The following is a 21,598-nucleotide window of genomic DNA, read 5'->3' as shown; positions in this document are numbered from 1 at the left end:
AGTGATCAACGACAGCAGCAGAAGTACCGTCACCTCCTCCTGGTCAGGTCTACACGTGTTTGTCAAATCAGATTTCAACAAATCTGCCCACCCCTACCAATTTGTATGTTGACATGTAGTTGGATTATATTTTTACCATTCCCACATTTTCTATACATTGCAATTTTTTTGTAGCAGTCACAAAAAACTCAATAGACACATATATAGAAGTTACCTATAATATAAATAAAGAGATAGTATAGTGCCACATCCCCTGATCAAATATCAAATTATCAAATGTTTGGGGGAAGCAAAGCGGGACTTTCAAGGCACAAAGATTTTGTGTATAGTTTTCACAACTGTTCAAAATAAATCATGCCACTTCAAGCCACATTTACAATTGGTAAAACCAGAACCACTTTAATGCAAAACATACAAAAAACCAAAATGGCTACAATACAATTTTTCTGTATTGCTAATTTAAGTCATACATGCATGAATGTCCTCATTGTGGGGCTGTGTTTTAAATTCCACAAGAAATGAGACATGGATGCCAGCTAAAGGATTAAATGTATTTTTCTAGGTTGACCGCAAGGTATATGTATGTTAGCAAGGCCTATATTGGTAAATAGTAAATAAAAATGTATACAACAAAATTAAGGCATCTGTTTTCATCCTACATATTTGTCCCACACGAGGGTTAGAATCCACTGAAGGCAGGTTTGTCCAGGGGAAAGGTGTTCAATGGAGGAATGTCTAAAGTGCAGAACCTAAGGAGCTGCCGATTTTTACCAGAACAACTCACAAAGGAGTTGTTTGGATATCCAAAAATGTTGCCAAATTTTATTCAGAATTGTAGACTTCTTGCGCTGGTGGGCTTTGCAATCCTTTGCTCTTTTTTTCTTTTCTTTAATGAACTGTTTGGTTCTTCCTGAGAATCAAAAGAAATATCTCCAATGAAATACATGAAAACCACACAAGAAAAATGTTGTATAAACATTTCCATCTCACATTCATTACATTGCTTGACCCCTCCATAGCAGTAGATGCTTACTGAGTCCCTCTGATTGTTGTCACCTTTTATTAAAGCAAACAAAACGTACAAACAAAAGAACCTTCTAACATAAAATAGATATAAAATACATCTGCCAGAGGAAAATGTTGGAACCCCAGCCAACTAGACAGGTGACACACTTATCCCTGGGTCAGCTCGGTGGCTTCCTCCGTCATTTATCTTCTTCCAAAGCAGTATCAATGCTTTCCAATGAGCGGAGAACCCAGAAAGTCCTAACAGTAATCCAGGATATGGTAGAACGATGCTCCTGATCAGTAGAAGTATATATGACTAAGCAAAAGCACAACTTTTCAGCAGGGTAACCCAAACAAATATTTGTATTTAGTAATTCACTTGTTATGCCTTTTATTAAGAGCCAACAATCATTCTGTTTTTGATAAAAAACACTTTCCATCCCCCATTGCAAAGGAATTCAGCAGTTCCTGGCTTTCTTAATATATCCTATCGCTTACTATGTAAGCAGCAGAATTTTGATTGAATATCCACACTATATTTTTCTGGAACCAAACCAAGTGACTGATATTCTGGTGAAGACTGACATGAAATCAAATCTGAACAGCAACACTACAGGATGGAAAAGGGTTATATGGAAGTTTGAAATGGAAGCTGACAGTTGGGGGCAGTTAGTGGGGACTGTATTATTAATAGTAGCTCTGCTCTTTAGTTCTCTGTGTCATCACCATCCATCTTGGCTGATCCATGAATGACAGAAGACAAATGACCTTAATGGAAGTGAAGGTGAGAGAGCACAACAGGGTGCTGCTTACTCGTTCTCCTCCCTTCCCTCTCCATAGAACTCGTTCATCTTTCAGTCTTTTGTCATTAGAAAAGATTGTGAAAGATCATTTCTAACTAAAAAAGTCTAACTAAAAAGAGTATAAAAACTTATAGGGTACCTCTGCTGTGAATATCTTTATGCTGTGATGCTAGAGCTGAATCTATACAGGTACATTGGAGGGAGAAAGGATTTGTAGTCCATTGACCAATAAAGTTTGCAGCCTTAAATCCAAAACATGGCTACAGGCTATAGAGCTTTACTAGAGAAAATGGAACAATATTTCAATTGCAATTTTCTATAATAATCTGCCTGTCCAAAAAAAAGCTACCAATCCTTCTGGACAGAATTATTAGGATCTGTGGCTGCTACAGTTGGGAAGGTTTAGGTTCAGCAACTTTATGTCCCCCAAAAAATAAGGTCAGCTGACCCTGAATATACTGAATGACAAAGTGTCCCATTTTTTATCTTCCCTAATGGCCCAGGCATATTCTAAGATGAAAATGCAATAAGAAATAATTTTAACACACAGAATTGGCCAGATCTTAACACCATTAAGAATCTGATTACCAAAGATCTTGTCAAAAACGTTAATGTTACTTTGCATGGAAATAATTGTGACAGTACATAGGTTTATTGAAAAACACACAGAAGGCATGCCAAATTCCGAGCTAAAAGCAGACCAATGACATTTTATGGTTTATGAATATTTACAATATATATATATTTATATATATATATATATATATATATTTATATATATCCCATTTTGTTACAAATAATCAATAAAATTACCTTGGAGATTTTGTCATATAATGGTGATTTTTCAGCTTCACTGATACAATGACATGGTGATGATGGCTTTGCTGATTTAGATTCATCTGCAGATCTTACTGTTTCTGAATCATTGCACACTCTGACTAATGTCTTAAAGATGATTTTCGGTGTTATTTGTCCAGTTTCGGCCTTGTCCGGTTTTATTGGCGTTGCAGGCTCTGTCCTATATTTTTATAAAAATGCAATTTACAAAGTGATTGCTCCAAAATATATGCCATGGTTTATGTTTCATACTGTATAATAGGCTAAATCACTACAATAAGCATACTCTGCTTTATGTTACATCATCCAGTGTGCTGCACCTTTATATATTATTATGCTACACTGCTGTATTGTACATAATGTATTCCTGACCGCTGTTTATTAAACAGCCCAATCCACTTCATTCTATACACCATGCTGCATTCTACTAATGAATTATTGAATTATTCTGTACATCATATAATGCACACAGCTATGCCTTGTACATTGTTTTACAGGTTACACCAGACCAACGCATGTTTATTACTGTACAGTATTCCAAACCTGGTTGGGAGCACTAAAAATGGGGTTGTTTTGGACCCTATGGGCCTGATTTATTAAAGCTCTCCAAGGCTGGAGAGAATACACTTTCATCAGTGAAGCTGGGTGATCCAGCAAACCTGGAATGGAACTGATCCAAGATCTGGTCCAAGTCTGAAACATTTGTTAACAAATAACAAATGACTTTTAAGAAATCCATCACTGAGGTCCATTACAGTACTGATTTATAATCTGTGGATATGTTTCTAAATGTCCATATATAATATTGCTATTATTATTAGTATTATTACTTATTATTCTGTTTTTCAGTGTTGATGTTGGTCCATGCTTATTATAAAAAGACCACATGGCTGATGCAAAGAAGTAGTGGATAACAGGGGGACATGAAGTATATGAAGTAGCTTGCCTAGGAGAGTGAAAAGTATAAGGTGACTGCCACATCCACAAGTAGTTAATTAATAATTCCTAAGCAGCAAAAAACTTTTAAATGTTTTACCATTTTATTTAAATTTAAAAAAAAAATTCAAAAGTACCCAAACCATGTACCAGTACATGATCCTGTCTGATTCTGCAATTGGTACCTTTTTAAACTGAACTATCATCTAGCAATCCACCTGAAATTTATATATATATATATATATATATATATATATAAAGTATACCTCATCTACAGGTAGGACAGCAATTTCTATTTTATTTTAATCTACATATATACTGTTTGGATACATATAATAACTCAAATTAAATATATTTTTCAAATTGTAGAAATTATACCAACACATGGGACTTTTCTACACTACCCTATATTCCTACAACTCTTCAACAGCTTGTTTAATGCTTAGGCTTGTATTATCCTCATTACAGGATTAAGCCATACTTGAACTATGTAAGTGTGATATTTAGTTCCACTATATATTTTTTTGAAACTCCAATAATAATTGATCGTATGTATATGATGTATTATGTATATATAGGATACTCTTTCAAAGATATATTAATTTATGTAACCTTTATACTTATCTCACTTAGTTTGATATACTATATCTGTCACATTCTCTTTTTATTATAATTTAAAAGAATTTAGTGTAATGAAATTATGATAAATGTGATCTCTGTATTAATTATAATTAACGTGTATCATATTGAACCCCTATACTCATGTTTTTATATTTAGATTACTTGAAACTTTTGCATAGAAAGTTACTCAATGACCTACCCCTACGCCGAGGGAAGCCCACAATGGCGAAATGCGTAGGGTACCACGGTTGATACGAATGGGTTCATACTTACAAACCATGTTATGGTGACGTATATGCGCTTAATGTTGGTTGAACTTTGTATAGTGCCTTAGCAGGCTAAAACTATATCTTGTATGTATCACAAGAAACTATTGTGACATACAAGTAAAAGTTTATATATTTTTCTGTATTATTGTGTGAAATCTGTATCACAAAATACAATTCTAACCCCATCTTTTCTGTTCTTTTTTTATAAATATTTATATAATTTAGGGTTAGGCATAATTAAAAATTAGCCAAATATAGCTTAATGTATCCACCACACACTACTACTATGCAATCGTTTAATATGACAGTTTACAAACTATCTAGCCTGCTCTGTTCCACAGAAATATGGAGAGGGACCTGTTGTAAAAAGTGGTGGGTACTTTATTCATTTATACCTTTTTTACACCAAAAAAATACCACTTGCCTTTATTGGTGAAATGCCTTCGATCCCTCACCAAGCCAGTCAGTCCAGTAGAGCTTCTCTCTACTTTTTGGCCTTGAGGGAACATTGGGAGCGGCACTCTTCCAGGTTCTTCTCACAATGCCCAAGCGCAAGATCCAGTGGCGTGTCTTCCTGTTTTTTTTTTCAAAAATGTGCTGATCCCAATTCAAATGAGTGAGATCACGCTCCTTTTACATTCTAGGAAAGCCCTTTTCACAGAAGGAGCAGCCCTAGTCTGGCTTGTGTGATGCATGTATCTCAGGAGGCTGCGGGTTTCTCCTTCAGTCATTACCGTCACGGCAGTAAGGACAGAAGAGGGGGAGTCCTCCCCCCCAAATAAAAGCAATTTAAAAATAAAACATTCTTTAAAAACACAGTTTTACATTAAATTAAAATGATAGGCCATTTATATAATGTTAAAAATATGGCAATAGATCCGCTTTTGGTGACTAACCATGGTGGATCACTTAACCACATCATCGGACCACTTTAGTGATGCTAAATTTCAGTAACATAGAGCAGTGATTTTCAACCACTGTGCCATGGCACACTAGTGTGCCTTGAGAGATCTTCAGGTGTACCGTGGGAAATTATCCAATTTCAGTTAATTGGTCCCAAAATGATTTATTTACTGCAAAAAAATTGTCTTCATTTGTCTATACCAGCGATGTATAGTGATAGGCAGAACCAAAAAAAAACTCTTCCACTAGATGGCAGCAGGTAGGTAATTTACGTGTCTGACTTTTCGGTGGTGTTCCGTGGGATTTTTCTAATTTTAAAATATGTGCCGCGACTAAGAAAGGTTGGGAAACACTGACATAGAAAACTCTTGTATTCTTTATCTCTGCTAGAAGAGTGCTTCCAGTGACTGAGACTCTTCTTCAGGATTAAAGCATCAGCAGGGTCGTTGCAGGACAGCTATTTCCGCTTCCTGTTATCATTTAGATTCTTCTATTGTTGTCTTCCCACTAGCATCAATATTAACTGAATAAAACTGGTTGCTGAGTCCCTCCTAATTTGAATACAAACTTGCAGCCAGAGTTTAACTCTAGAAATAATCTTAGAAAATATCTTTAATGAAACAACTGGTTGAATTGCATGGATTGATATACTTTATGAATTCTCTACCTTCAACTCTTTAAGAGACATAACTCTACCTGCTTCATCTAATGCATTGAAAATCCTGCAAACCTTTTTGGCAATTTGCAGTAAAAAAGAATATTGTAAGACACATCCAGAACAAATATATAACTTACTGTCTATGTGCTTTGTAATTTAACAGAATCACCAACACAGTCACCATCAGCATCACAATTCCTCCTGTAATAATCATTAAAATCCGAACCAAGGAATGTTGTTGCTTATCCTTGTGCATTTCTGGTTCTTCTGCAACAATACAAACATAGGATGAAAAGATTGATCATCGATCAGGATTTTTTTTTGACATATGGCCATCAGTGCTCCCTAATAATCATCAGTTGATGGAATCACTCCTTGGCATTTATAATGATAACATGACTCTGTAGTGTAATGTCAGGGATCTACCCTATCGGCTGGAAGATGTTAGGGATGCTACCAGCTGAGTGTAGGTTTTTTTGGGTTATGAGTACAAAGTGTTAACCAAATAAATATTTGACATGAAGGAGTTTTAGTTTTACCTTTACTAGATATGCACCCAGAACACATTGTCCCTGATTTATGAAAGCTCCCCAAGGCTGGAGAGAATACACTTTCATCAGTGAAGCTGGGTGGTCCAGAAAACCTGGAATGGATCTGGTCCAGGATTCAAAACATTTGCTAGCAAATAGCAAATGTATTTTAAAAATCCATTCCATGTTTTCTGGACCACCCAGCTTCACTTCTGAAAGTGTATTCTCTCCAGCTTTGAAGAGCTTTCATAAATCATGGCCATTGACTAGTGTATGGCCACCATTCATGGGTTTCTAAGCATTAAGCTCCAGCACTTTCTATATAAACTAAACTGAATTCAGATCAGAAGTCATGAAAGCTCTCCTTCGGTGTTTGCCTTTACCTTTTTTTTGGGAGAGATCACACTCACCTTTATTAATACCACCTACGCTGAGTTTATTCAATTGCAATGTTTTTGTGGAATCTGAATCTGGAGGTAGACCTATTAAAACAAATGAAAATAATTTTAAGACACCGTTGTCCACTGCAGGTATGCTGTTTTCAAATGTTATTTGGCATCATTCTGCACTCCTTACTTATCCCTAACACTGCAGATAATATAGCTGTACTAGAATAAAATATTGTTTTGAAATCATCTTGATGCAATATTTGACATTTTCATTATACAACTTAATAATTTGTCTACTCCCAACAGTGTGTGACTTGTTCTTACTACCCTTTTTCTCTTCTGATATGCTTCTGAATAACAATTGATAACAATTTTTCTGGTTGTTACTTAAATAGTTTTCAGTTTTTCATTGATAGGTTTACTTTTCATCTCACTTACAAAGATTCGTCAGGCAAACTTCTCCTTTGAAGGCGCCATTTGGATATGCATTAAAGAGACAGATGTAACAGCCTTCATCTTCTTTCTCCAGTTTAGAAATCTTTATAGAAGAGCTTCCTGAACTGTGTTTTATAACAAGGACATGGTTCTCAAACAGTTTGTCAATGTTAATTCCGTACATTTCACTGTAGGTTGCCATGTTCTGAGTCTTCTCTTCCCTTTTCTTTTGCCAGGTTACTTGCAGAACATCCAGATTACTTTGGAACTCACATGTCAGAGTAACATCTTCTCCCAGTACAGCAAGGCTTGTGTTTCTACACTTTACCTGAGATTCTGATGCTTAAAACAAAGAGATGACAAAAAATATAGATATAAAATATAGGATAGAAATATTAAAATGTGACAACAATAAACAGCAAGGGTAAAAAAAAAAACATTGCAGTTCAGTTCATGCAAAATTCAGACTTCTAAATCTAATCAATTATAAACTTATAATAATTTGATCATTTGAACATTTCATCTGGGTACAATCTTTGCAACCAAATATCCATACCCACCCTCACTTGATGTAGTTTTTGCAAAGAGTAGTAAGTAAATAAGTGTTTGCATGAGGGGAAAGTGACTTCCCACCATTCCTGAGTTCATAGTTAATTGTGCGAGAAGGAGTCTAACCAACATCTCTATGTTCACAGGTTTTTGGACCAGCAGTAAGTAACCTCCCACCATCCCTGAAGGAGGAGATGGCTCCCATCATCCCTAGGTTGATAGATTTGTGGGAGAAGGATGAAGTGACTTTACTCCAATCCTGGGTCCATGGGTGATTGAGCAAGCAGGAAGTGATCTCCCACCATCCCTGAGTGCATAATCAATTGAAAGTGCAAGAGGTGACCTCCCACAAGTGATTGGGGGATGATGAAGGGACCTCCCACCATCCTTGGATCCATAGGTGATTGGTGGAGCAGAAAGTGACCTTCCACCATCACTGGGTACATGGGTTATTGGCAGAAGAGGTCAACTCCCAATATCCCTGAATTCACAGGTGATTTGGAGAGGAAGAGGCGAATTCCCACCATCCTTGAATTAATAGATGATTGGATGAACAGGAGGAGCTATCTTTAAGTCCATAGGTGATTGGGCAACCAAATAGTGACCTCTCACCAATATTGAGTCTGCAAGAATCTGCAGGAGAAAGAGATGATCTCCTACCATTTGCTGATCCATTGGTAATTGAGCAAAAAGGAAGTGACCAAAGGAAGAGGAGGTGACATCCCACCACCCCTGAAGTTGTAGCTGATTGGGGTGGTTACCTTCTACCATCCCTGAGTCATGCCTGGGTATAAGTGTAATTGGTCAAGGAAGAGGTGACCTCTCATTATATCTAGGTGCGTAGGTGATTGGGCAAGCAGGAGGTGATCTTCCAACATTTCCTTGTTCATAAATTAATAGGTGAGCAGAAGGTCTTGACCCGCACGAACAGTCTTTTGTAGATGTTTGATGTGATTATGATGCCAATGTGGGGGGTTTGCAGGAAGGGGGGTTATCCAGAGGTTAGCATTTTCGCCTTTGCAATGCTAGGTCCTAGGTTCTAAACTTGGCTGGGGCACTATCTGTATGTAGTTTGGATAGTACCCCCTTGTTTGCATTCCAAAAACATCCAGTTAGGATATTTGTCTCCCCCCCCAAAAAAAATTATTGATATATGACTATGATAGAGACATTGGATTGTGAGCTTATGGACTTTGTAAAGGTCTGTGTAATACATCAGTCCATTATATATACTAGTTATTGTCATGCACAGAGAGACCACTAGGTGGTCTCCATGGCTTGGCTTGTATGGAGGTGGTGCAGAGTCTAAGCTGTAACCCGGTTTTCCCCAGAGCCTCTGACGGTTAGGGTGTTGTGCTGCTGGTTACGGCCAGGTTGCGGTCCTTGGACACACCAAGGTGGGCAGGCAGGCTACAAAATCACAAGGCAGGCAGATAGTCCAGAAAAGCAAGAGTTGAGACAGGCAGCAAACAAGAGAGGTCAGGTCACATGCCAGGGGTCGATTTCCAGGGATCCAGGAGACAGACACTAGTGACACAAGGGCCACTGCGGCTACAGGGAACACAGGAGACACTGGAAGCAACAGGAGGCACAGGGATATCCGTAGACTGACAGGAACTCTGGAACAGCACAGGGAAGTTGACTGGGAACCAACACACTAGACAACCAGGGGTTAAAGCAGGAGCTGACCAGAGGAGACACTGAATTATGCAACAGGTGAACAGGAACTAGCTCACTGAACTAGGTGCTCGAGACACGTTGCACGAACACAGCAGTCTGTGAGCTAACTAAATAGCCAGAGCTGATCAAGAGGCTATTTCCTGATTGACGAACGGCATGGATGGAGTTGATAAAGCTTGGAAACAGAGGCATGCCCTGTGACAGAACTGCCCACATGCGCAGGAGAGAGATGCCTGTGTTTTAGTGAGGAACAGGTAAGTGTGACCGTTAATATAAATAATATCCCTGCATCTATTGGTGAATGGATGAGGAAGAGATATCCTGCCATATTACCTGGGTTCAAAGGAGGATTTGGTAAATGGGAGGTAACCACCAACCCTGATTTAGTTTGTGGTTTGGGAGAAAGATGTGACCTCCTACAATACCTGGGTCATTAGAAGATTGAGCAAGCAATATGTTTCCTCACATCATCCCTGGGTCGATTGGTGAATGAGCAAGCATACCTTGCAAGTATACCTATCGTTTTATGGGTCCTTTATGTGATTTGGGGATCTTTCAACCATTTCTGAGTTCATAGGTGTTTGGACGAGCACTATATGACTTCCCACTATCTCTTGGTTCATAAAAGATTGGTCAAACAGGAGGTGACCCCCCAATCATTCCTGGGTCCATAGATGATTGGTCATCCAAGAGGTGACCTCCTGTTATACTTTCATCCACAGGTCATTTAATGCGGGATAGTGGGAGGTCACCTCCTGCTTGCCCAATTACTTTAGACCAAGGAATAGTGGGGGGGGGGTCACCTCCTGCTTGCCCCCATGATCTATCAACCCAGGGTGTAGGTCAACTTCTCATCTCGCAATAAACTATGCACCCAGGGATGGTGAGAGGTCATCTCCTGCTTACCCAATCACTGCAATCAATACATGAACCCAGAAAAGGTGGGATACCTCTTCCTCACACGGTCACCAGATTCAGGATTAGTGGTGTCCTCCCACCTTCCCTGGGTTCAAAAATACAACAAAATGGATACTGAAATAACATATGCCCTTGTGGGTTCCTACCCTAGAAAATGTTACTTTATGGTAAAATGTGATATTGGAGAAGCCACAAATTACCACAAATTCCCTGGAGAAGTCCAAAGCCACCACTACCAGGTGCTGACAGTGCGCACTTAAACTCCAGGAAAGACTATTCTGCATCTTTATTCCATTTTACTATGTCTGACATTTGACTCTTTATCTGATCAGTCAGTGGTGCTGCCAGGATGGCAAAATTGGGCATAAACCATTGGTAGTATCTGGCATTGCCCAAAAATGCCTTAACCTGCTTCCTAAAAGTTTAGAGAACAGGTTTGTTTTGGTTTCTTTTTGTTTAGTTGGGGTTTCAGGTGACACATACTCCTGAGAAGAGTCAGGTGAAGGAGTAGCCAGCAGTGAGGGATGAAAAAAACAATTCTGGGCCAATGGCTTTAGCAGAGACACTTTGAAAGAAATGGCAAATTTGAGATATGGGGGAAGGCGATGTTTATAACAGACCAGGTAAACTATAGCTGAAATACCATCTGGTCCAATAAAGCATGGAGCAAGCATCAGAGAAGGAACCTTGCAACACATATTCTTGGTATGAGAGCCAAACTTTCTTCCCAGGTTGAGAAGGAGGTAAAACCCCAATCAGCAAACTTTTAGTAATGGGACTGTTTAAGGTGCCGGGGGTTGAAGACCAAATACGATTACAGTCCCTCTGAAGGGCACAGAGTGTGAAGCAGGGTATAGGAGACAGAAGGCAAGGATGTTTTCCGTAGACAATGGAGAATGAAGACTCTTTGGTTCTGGTGGTGACATGGTTATTATGGGTGAACTCTGTCCACGGTAGCAGATAGTCATCATGCTGAGCAGATTCCAAGGCTTGAAGATGTTGCTCCAAGGACTGATTGACTCTTTCTGTCTCCCCATTGGTGTGAGGATAGGCTCAAAGGTGATGAACTTTGCAGTGATTTCTAGGTATTTGTAAAAGGCTTTCCAAAATTGTGAGTTAAATATCGCAAATAAAGATTGACACTAATGTTGCTGCTGTTGGTAAAGCAAAAAGTACAAAATGGGCCATTTTGGAAAAGCAATCCGTGACCATCCATATAACTGTACAGCCATCAGAAGAAGGAATTACAGTAATGAAATCCAATAACATTAATGTTTGAGCACAGAAAGAAGATTGGACCACCAGCAGGGGAAGATTGGGCCACCAGAGAGGAGAGAAATGTGAGTTCTCTGAATGCCTGGGTGCCCAATGTAGGATTTTAATGCAAAGTTTGGGAGCCACCAAGTTTACACCTGAGGGAATAGTGGATTCCTGAAAAAGGGTGAAGGCTAGGATACAGGCTGGCCTGACAAAAATTGCAAACTTAAAGACTCCCACGGTCCTCAACACTCCAGGTTAGCAAATATGACCATTCCATTGCTCAACAAGCAGCCTCTAGGGTTAAGAAAATATAAATTCTCAGCAGAGCACACATTAATATTTGTTTGCTTACCTGCTATCATTCCATATCAGACATAGAAAATCCAGAGCATTGATAGCATCTGGCAGAAGCCGAAATCCAGGTGTGAACCCAGGTGTAATGGGAGGGCTCACCCGGTACCTTCCTTTTAGGCGTTGCTTTCTACTATTCCAGACGCCTTCCCAGAATCCATCCTTTTTTTAAAAGCCAATGATTTTTTTATCAGGAAAAAATCCAGGAAACATCCCTGTCCAGGAAACATCCCTGCAATCTTGTACAAAAGTTACCGCATTTTGTTCCTATTTTAACTTATTACAACGTCAAACATTGATATACTTGCTTCTTTGTTACCATTTCATTGTATTTTTTATGCAATGTTCAAACTTTTGGAATGTTAAACATAAATTATTATGTGGATTTTCTGAACGCTTACCCCCTGAATCCCGTAATTCCTATAGAGACTGTAAATATTTGTGTATGTGTGCATAGTTGCATTGTCCAATGGCCAGTTGGCTTGGCTATGTATCTGTTACTAATCTGTGTGTAAAGGACTGCAGAGATTGGTCCTGTATGGGTGATATATTTCCTAAGGGTATAGATTTTGCACTGGGGAAAGAGTCCTGGAAAGTGAAGGCAACTCTGCTAGGGTTGCTATGATTTAGTAAATTTTAGGACCCTGTACTCTTCCCATTCCACCTTGTGTACACACAATGGTTTTGTCTGTAGCAGACTGCAGGTCTGCTGTAAGAGCACAGGTACCATGTACAGGTGCCACCATGTACAGTACAGGTGCTACCATGGGAGAGAAAGTGGAATTGCAGCAGGTAGGCTGCATCCAATCCTCCGTGGAGATTGTGCTGTTTGCAAAGGGAAGTTGTTGTGGCTGCTCATCCATTCTAATTGGATCCATGGCCTTTGAGGACTGTCTTGGAATTGTCCTAGAATTCTTCTTCATTCTGGCGAGGAGGACTGCATATGCGTGAGATCAAAATCTTTTCCCCTCAGTGAGAGAAAATGCCCCTTCTTCACATACTCGATCTTGGGCATGCACAGAAGGAGCACCCAAGGGCCTCCGGGCTGTGTGACGTAGGTATCCCGGGAGGCTCTGAGCTCCCATTGAGTCTTAATCACCACATCGATCAAGCAGCCTCACTGTATACAATATAAGACATTAGTGGAGGGGGTCAGTAGTATAAAACGTACTACACAGCACATAGAGTATACCAGTCAAGACAAGGCAATGTACAACATAGTATAGTGGGGTGGGGAGGTACTATAATGTAGCAGGAATTGGGCAGGAAGGGGACAGTGATCAGTGAAGTGAACTCCTAAATAGCTTTAAATTCTATTGCTACTCACTATGCACTGCTACTCTCCTCCTCCTCCTGGGACTATGTGTAGCAAGAGATCTCTGACTTTGTAGTGTTTTCCAAAATTTGGAATCAGGTCCTAGAACAAGCACTGAGCTCCAGGACACATCATCTATTTATTAAATCATATAGAGTAGCTCCATATAATTAGGAGCCCCCCCATAAATGTATACATATCATGCAGAACCAATATGTACATAGTAACATTTACACATAGCAATGTACAGACAGCATAGGTCAGACTAGTTATCTACATACACATAATATTGTATAGCTGTACTCACCCGCTATGGCCAGGAAAGACAGAAATAGAGCAGCCAGCAGACACATTCTGTACGGCATGGAACTGAAGCTGTGTGCTGATTGTTATTTACCCGCCACAATCCATTGACCACCACGCCTCCATTTCCTTTTTTAGTTACACTTCCTTTTTTTTCCCGCTTTGTGCAAAAGTTACCGATTGTGTTCTGTATTCTCTTCTAAGACCAAAAATTTGTCTTTTCTTACACCTGGAGTTTGCCTGCATATATTTGTCTTAGCTATCTCTGTGCTATGATTGTGCTTACTATGTGTACTTTGTACCATGTGCTCTGAATGCATTTGTGGCATCTGTGTGTTCTTTGTTAGTTTTTGTTCTGTGACTTTGAGTGTCTGGCTGTGTGTGTTATTATTAATATTACACAGTATTTTTTAATAAAGCCATCATATTACACCGCACTGTACAAAGCCCATAGTCATGTCACTCGCTGTCCCTCAAAGGAGCTCACAATCTAATGTCCCTACCATAATCATATGTCATTTAAGGTCAATTTTTAGGGAAAAGCCAATTAACCTCACTGCATGTTTTTGGGATGTGAGAGGAAACCAGAGTACCCAGAGGAAACCCACGGAGACATGGGGAGAGCCTTCAAACTCCATGCTGATAATGTCCTGGCTGGGAATCGAACCCGTGACCTAGCACTGCAAAGGGGCAGTTCTGTGTCCAGAAAACAAAATACACTTGGAGTATTGCAACCAATCAGAAGGCCCCTCCTCAGCAACAGGCCAATAATCAATGAGAAAGGTCCTGCGGAGCAGAGTGTTAGAGGAGAGAGATTTGTGTTTTACATTTCCTGTACTGTGGATGAATGGGAGTCCTTGTGAATGTTTGGTGTGCTCCTTCCCACACATATTCGGGTTGGAGTGACCTGATAAGAAGAACATTTGTAGTTGTTGTAGCCTGACAGATCATGACAAGGAGAGCAGCCGGTAATATACCTTCTGTGTCACTGTCTGTATTAGTCTGTCATTTGCAACCCCTATTTATTGTACAGCACTGCGTAATATGTTGGCGCATAACATATGTTGGCGCAGTACAGCATAACAAAGATATTTTGGCCCAGTAATGGTCATGTAACGATCTGATTGGTTGGGATCACTGTTTAATATTTAGCTACAGATATCATAGAAATGACGCTGACAATTTCTGTATACGTGTGAAGAAATGTCCGCTTTCTTTCCTTACCTGGCTCTATCCAGTTAGAGGACATCACATCCGCACACAGCAGGCCAAGACAGTTGGGAAATCAGTGATGCAAGACTCCTTCACAATATTCTCAGACCCGAATTAATCTGACAGCAGGACCACCAGCTGCAGCAATCTTAGGACCCTCCTCCTGTAGCGAACCATCATAAAGTGACCAGGGGAGAAGCCTTTTGAAGCATCTGAGGGCCTGAGGTTCTCCTGGGTTCTGACGCTCAGGAGCTGATGTGGAGAAAGACATAGGCAGCCTTCTTTATGCCCTCCTATTCCCACGTCAGAACCGGAAATGTTGGCAGGAATCCTCCTGGTAATAGTCCAACTCACCCTGAAGAAAAGAGAATGGAAGCTGACCTTTTGCTCCCTTACCAGCCGCAGACCTGGATTTGGAGGGCAAATCCTTAATTCCACCTGCGTGGTCAAAGTTGGGCAGCAGCTCTGACTATATAGGTAGGCACTAGAGATGGAGAAGGGTATGCCAGGCAACAAGAGACATTGCTTCTACAGGTAAAGCCGGTAGCAAGAGGCTGAATATACCCCAAACCAAGCTGAGACTCATTAAACCACCACAGAAAATGGCAGGAGGGTGGCTTGCACATCACAAGCTTGGGGCCATTTTACTGTTATGCCAGTGGATAACTCAAGTTTCATGTGCCAACTATTAGTAAGCAGAGGGAAAAGTTTAATATATGGGGACATGTTCCACGATGACCCAAATGTAAAAGTACCACTTCAGGGAGTTCTATACAGCAGTGGACAAGGTAGAACTGACTGGAAGGCAGCAGCAGAGACTCCATGGTCTCCACCTGGTCAGGTCCACATGGCGTCATCCCACATCCATGTTTCCCCAGCATCATAGGTGGATAGAGGCATCGGGCCTCAGCAAAGTCATCCCAGTCTCTCTCCTCTCATGCGTCCATCACCAGCCATCTATTCCACAAGTTTCAGTGGAAGAGGTCTCACCCAGTCACACCCAGATTCAAAAATTGAAAACCAGGGCTATTCTGACAATACGTAGACTCAAATGGTAATTTTATATAATATATTACACAGGCAACAATCAGACAACTCTTACAATATTCCAGCAGCAAACAGGCAGTACTAACGCTATTTGGGACAAAATGTTGGTAATAAATCCACAAACAGGACAATATACAGGCAACAAATGAGCCTTGTGACTACATAGGGTGACACCGTAATATGCTTCTGATGGTGCAGCACTCTAAAAGTACCTACGGCATGGCTGCACCTGGCACACACTCATAGTCTACCCCTGGTAATCACTTTAGCATGCCCCTTTTCAACCAGAGTAATATATATATGTTTGGCCTGTTTATTTTGACAATATAATTCTGACACAAAGAATGGCATTTATTTTGGCAAAAATCTCCCCAACAATCATAAGGCTCAGAGAACAATTGGGGATTCTTTGCTGTCCATGACGGAAAAAAGCTCTGGAGAGGTGACAAATCCATAGCTTAGTGAGGTCATGTCCAAGAGAAAGGAAGCATGGTGAGTTGGGTACAGATTATTTTGCCCTGGCTTATAGTTGTCCCTTACACGGTCTTTGTGGGGAGTTTTGAGGAGAAGCTAATTAATCGATCACTATTTATTTGGTAGAAAGCTCACATAAACAAGTAACACATAAAGTAAAAACAATTGGAAAGATTCAGTAATTTTGCTTAATGTCCCTCAGAATTTTAGACTTTTTGCACTGGTGGGTGATCCATACTTTTGTTCCTTTTTTCTTTTCTTTACTGAACTGTTTGGGACTTCCTGAGAATCAGAAAAAAAAAAATCCAGTTAAACACATCTAAACAACACAAAGAACAAGGATAAGGACAAAGGACAAGGACAAGGATACATTTTATTTTTCATCTTCATTACATTGACAGAGCCCTTTTTATCGGTAGATGTTTACTGAGTCCCTCTGATTGTTGTCAACAAACCGCCGTAATGAAAGCTAAAGTCGAATTATTAATTAATTAAAGTCCAATTAAATATTAAAGTGCATGACTTTTTTATGGACTGGAAACAAAAATGCAATATAATTACCTTATCTGGTGATGTTTTTTCAGCTGCACTGTCATTCGATATTGATGTTACCGATTTATAGTCATCTTTGGACCTGACCGGTGTTGTAAGTTTATTGCAATTGCTTAATAATTTCCTAATGATGCTTTGTGGTGTTAGTTGTCCTGTTTCGGCCTTGATCTGTGTCATTGGCATTGCAGGCTCTGTCCTATATTTTTATGAAAGCAGAAAAAAGCAGAAGTGTTATTACACCTACTGGTATTATTTTGCCCCAAATATCCTCAATGAAAGAGTAAGATTCCCATCTATTAAATCAAGATGGCAGCAGTTAATGGACTACACAAAAGCTGTAGAGAACTAAATGTATCTAAAGTACAGCCAGTTTAAAGAGTAAAAGCTCAACCAATATGCTGCATGAAGTTCCATTAGGAAAGATAAAGAACGGTGGATCTGATAATAATGTTCCTCAGTTCAGGACAAATGTTATGAAATGGCTATAATAAGGACTAATATATAAAAGTACTGTAGGAAAACCCTAACAAACAGCCAACATATTTCAGTTCACTCAGTATATGATAAGACACGCTCAGAACACATTAACTTACTTTTTACATGCTTTGTAAATGAACAGAATTAGAATCCCCATCACCATCACCATCGCTACAGAAATCACTGAAATCTGAATCCAGGAACGTTCCTGCTCTTCCTCATGCATTTTTGGGACACCTGCAACAATACGAACGTAGTATAGAACAACAGTCGCCAAGCACGGTCCATGAGAAAATTTTGGTAGTCCCCAGATTAGAAATTTTTATGTTTTATCTAAATATATAAAATCATATGTGTGTATGTATGTGTGTGTATGTTCCACTATCACTCGAAAACACATGGGGACATTTCAACCAAACTTGCCATACATATGACAGAGACTCATGTGAGTGCACCAGTCAGCTTTGTACAGCGCTGTGCTATATGCCAGAAATATATTTGTATGTATGCATGTCATCACTAGGAAATGCATCGACACATTTTAACCAGACTCATGTGAGTGCACCACTGATCTTTGTGTAGCGCTGTGCTATATGTCAGAGCTATATTTGGTGATCACTAGGAAATGCATAGAGACATTTCAAATGTGTTAAATATATAGATGTGAGTATGTGATTACTAGGAAATGCATGGAGACATTTTAACCAAACTTGCTATGTTCCACCATCACTAGGAAACGCATTGAGACATTTAAACCAAAATTGTCAGATATATATGACTCATATATGATTCATGTGATTGCACAGTTGATCTTTGCACAGTGCTGTGGTATATGTCAGAGGTATATTTGCATGTATGTATGTGTGTATGTGTTTCTCAGTGACAGTGTGCCTTTTGCTTACATCCTTTTTTTTGGACTCTTTTACTAATTTTTGGCCTGTAATAATGTCTTAGAGAAAACCTAAAGCAATTGGCCGAGTGCAATCAAAGGCAAAAAAATGAAACTACCCCATGGACAGGAATAGAAGACTTGCCACGCTGCGCAAGAGAGCTACTACATCTAGAGCTTCAGAGACAGTACAACAGCATGAGGCCCAACTACAGGAAATGAGGGAAAGAGCTACTACATCTAGAGCTTCAGAGACAGTACAACAGCATGAGGCCCAACTACAGGATATCAGAGAAAGAGCTACTACATTTAGAACTTCAGAGACAGTACAACAGTGTGAGACCCGAGTACAGGACAAACTCTGCCGACTTGAAACACCACCACAAAAACTTTGGATCTACATATCAGCAAATACCTCAGTATGAAAGCATTATCCTGATAACATCAGAAAATACAACTCTTGTTTCCAAATTACATCATTCAGCGCTGTTGTTCCACAGCCTGGATTTCCATCCACATAGATGCATCACGGTGCAAGGGCAAATTTACCATAAAGTGGGATCGTTACTTCCTCTGCCAGATCAACCACCAAAATGTCTATCTTTTATTGAAAACGAACTAATAGAAACTGATCAGGGGTGCACCTACATCTCAGGAACAACTTTTCAGATTGTCTTTAAGTTACAAAGGATGTTTAATGAGTACAATGTTCTTATTAAAACATTTAAAACAGCATTGGAACATATGCAATTAACTTAGGTTAATTTTTTTGTATTTGAATTTATTTGTATATTGTACTTTGATTTACCACTATAACTTTATTTAATTCCTTTTCCAGTATAATAAAAGATTGTAATATTTAAATACCCGGGCAACAGCGCGTAATAAGCTGCACCCTTTTTTAAATTAAAAAAACACAAACAAAATGTTTACATTAAAAAAAAGGGTTGTCTACCCTTTTCTGTAAAGTAAAAATTCTGATATGAGGTACAGCCTAACTGTTATATTTATTGGCATTAAATAGTTTGACTTTGATAACTATCATTTTTTGTTCGGTCTTAGAATGAAATAAGCCCATAATGAGTCAGAAAAGGAAGCAAACACATATTGTGCATTTCTTTTTCTATTTAATAATACCAAAGATAATGCAACTAATGATAATAGTAACAATAGTAGTACTACCCTGTTTCCTCAAAAATAAGACATATCCTGAAAATGAACCCTGGCATGCTAATCACGCAAGGGGGAAGTATAAGCCCTACCCCGAAAGTAGGTCACATGGTATGCGGAGGGATACGGAGAGGACAAAGAGAGCAGATAGAAAGGAGATTTTAAACGCACTGGAGTAAAGGGTCAAGAAATCGCAGGGTGGTTATTAACCTACTCTGGTGTGACACTACAACTTTAATAAGAGGTTTGTGGACTCTCTAATCAAAGGGTCATTGCCAGAATTTCATTCATTAGCAGCAATGCATATTTATTGACTGATTTTTTTTTTTTTGCTTTTACTCAGATTTATATTGGTTACTGTTCTGTGTCTGCATGTTTCTCTATGAGTCATATGTTAATTATCAGCACATTTTCTTGTTATGTTGCACTTGTTTGCTTATGAAGCGATGTTTTTTTTTTTTTCATTAATCATTTTTGTCCATTCATGACTTCTTGTTTATAACAGTTTCTATAGATTTTGTGAACATGAGAAAAATAAGACATCCCCTGAAAATAGGCCCTAATGTGATTTTCAGATGGTCAAATTCATATAAGACCCTGTTATATTCAGTATTATTTTCGGAAATACGGTATATATAATCGTGAGCTAATCAATGAATCAGAACCTCCAGAGTCCTCTTTGGACACCAATAGGAAGATCATCATTTTACAAATGTATTTATCTTAAAAAAAAATCATATTAATGGTCCGCTGGATTTAAAATTATGAATTTAGTGGTTTATGACCGCTGGTTTAGAAGGCTTTACTAACTTTACTTACAACAAACTAATCAGCCAGCAAAAGTGTTAAAATGTTAACTATACATTGATCAGGACTGGCTAGTCTCAATGTTTGACATTTAGTAAGAAGTGCAAACAAGTATACTTTTCTAATCATTTGGGATTTTTGAGGCATGCATCTTCAAAGAATAAAGAATCCAATGTGTTAAAAAAAATTGTACTTACACAAACATTGTTTAAAAAAACAAATATAGCACCATCATTAATAACACAGTATAAAATTCATCACAGTTCTCCTATTTTGTCACATAACATGTATTATTCAGCATGTTACATTACATATTTGTTTACATTCCTAATCTTCCATTTATACAAGCTCATACAATTTTCTCATTAGTATTAATAAAACCTCATTATCTCAACGCGTTTCCCGGATAAACTGCTTCTTCAGGAGTTTACAGATTGGGATAACATTTAGGTAAATGATGTTAGGAGCCGCTCTCTGGGCGCAAGTTTCCTGGCAATACCTCAACTCAGGAGGGTGCATGCAGCCTATTCCCTCCGGCAGATGTGCTCGCGCTAGCACTAGGGTTGCACTAGAGTCGCACTAGGGTCGCACTAGGAATTCTGGTATTGATCCGGGCCTTAAAATGAATTATAAGACTTGAATTCAATTAAGCTTTACAGAGAACACAAGTTGGGGAGGAGGACGTTGGTAGGCTCCAAAACTGAACAATATACAGCACCAACAAATGTGCAAATTGGGAGGGAAGCAGGGTCAAAGAGAAAATGCCACATTGTCTGGAATTGGTAGTGGACTCAGGTATTGTGCTTAAGGCACTCTCTAACTTTCTATCTACTCTTCTCTCTATCTAGTGATCTAGTTTCCCTTTCCCTCTAGTTCATTATTTGGTTCTGCAGATTCCTCATATGCCTATTCATAATCCGGTATAACTGACACGCGGTGTGCTGTCTCTTCACCAACATTCTTATCTTTGTTCTGTCCTTTCTCTTGGATCTCCTAGTTGTTCCTTTTCTAGTGTTTACCAACATATCTCCAGGATGTATGCAATGTAGGTGCATTGGTGAGCATAAATAATGGGAGTTCACCAAATGTTCCAAGACGTGATATAGGTGAGCTTCCTCACTTCTCACCATTGTTAGTTAGCAGCCCTTCTCTATCATCAACTTTCATCATCTTATACAATCCCTCCTTTTTTCAATTTTTTTTTT

At 39.1% G+C, this 21,598-nt stretch overlaps 1 protein-coding gene and 1 long non-coding RNA gene across 2 annotated transcripts in view; both read right to left on the bottom strand.

Annotated features, from left to right (window-relative positions):
• Positions 1 to 489: 489 nt before the first annotated feature.
• LOC140337897 (uncharacterized) overlaps positions 490 to 21,598 on the bottom strand; it is a 26,471-nt gene continuing 5,362 nt past the window's right edge. The window contains exons 6-11 of the mRNA XM_072421794.1: positions 12,149 to 12,165; positions 7,393 to 7,731; positions 6,976 to 7,047; positions 6,173 to 6,302; positions 2,625 to 2,829; positions 490 to 910 (exon numbers count right to left, since the gene is read on the bottom strand). Coding sequence (XP_072277895.1) covers positions 827 to 910; positions 2,625 to 2,829; positions 6,173 to 6,302; positions 6,976 to 7,047; positions 7,393 to 7,731; positions 12,149 to 12,165 — 847 coding nt within the window. The 3' untranslated portion in view covers positions 490 to 826. The remainder of the gene's footprint in view (positions 911 to 2,624; positions 2,830 to 6,172; positions 6,303 to 6,975; positions 7,048 to 7,392; positions 7,732 to 12,148; positions 12,166 to 21,598) is intronic.
• LOC140321610 (uncharacterized) lies at positions 16,599 to 17,740 on the bottom strand. Its single transcript, XR_011918985.1, has 3 exons — positions 17,644 to 17,740; positions 17,060 to 17,246; positions 16,599 to 16,780 (listed from the first exon to the last, which is right to left on the bottom strand). It is a non-coding gene; the product is annotated as an uncharacterized lncRNA (long non-coding RNA).

Source organism: Pyxicephalus adspersus, chromosome 1, assembly GCF_032062135.1.
Source record: "Pyxicephalus adspersus chromosome 1, UCB_Pads_2.0, whole genome shotgun sequence".
NCBI classification, from domain to species: domain Eukaryota; kingdom Metazoa; phylum Chordata; class Amphibia; order Anura; family Pyxicephalidae; genus Pyxicephalus; species Pyxicephalus adspersus.
This window is presented reverse-complemented; position numbering and strand designations above follow the sequence as displayed.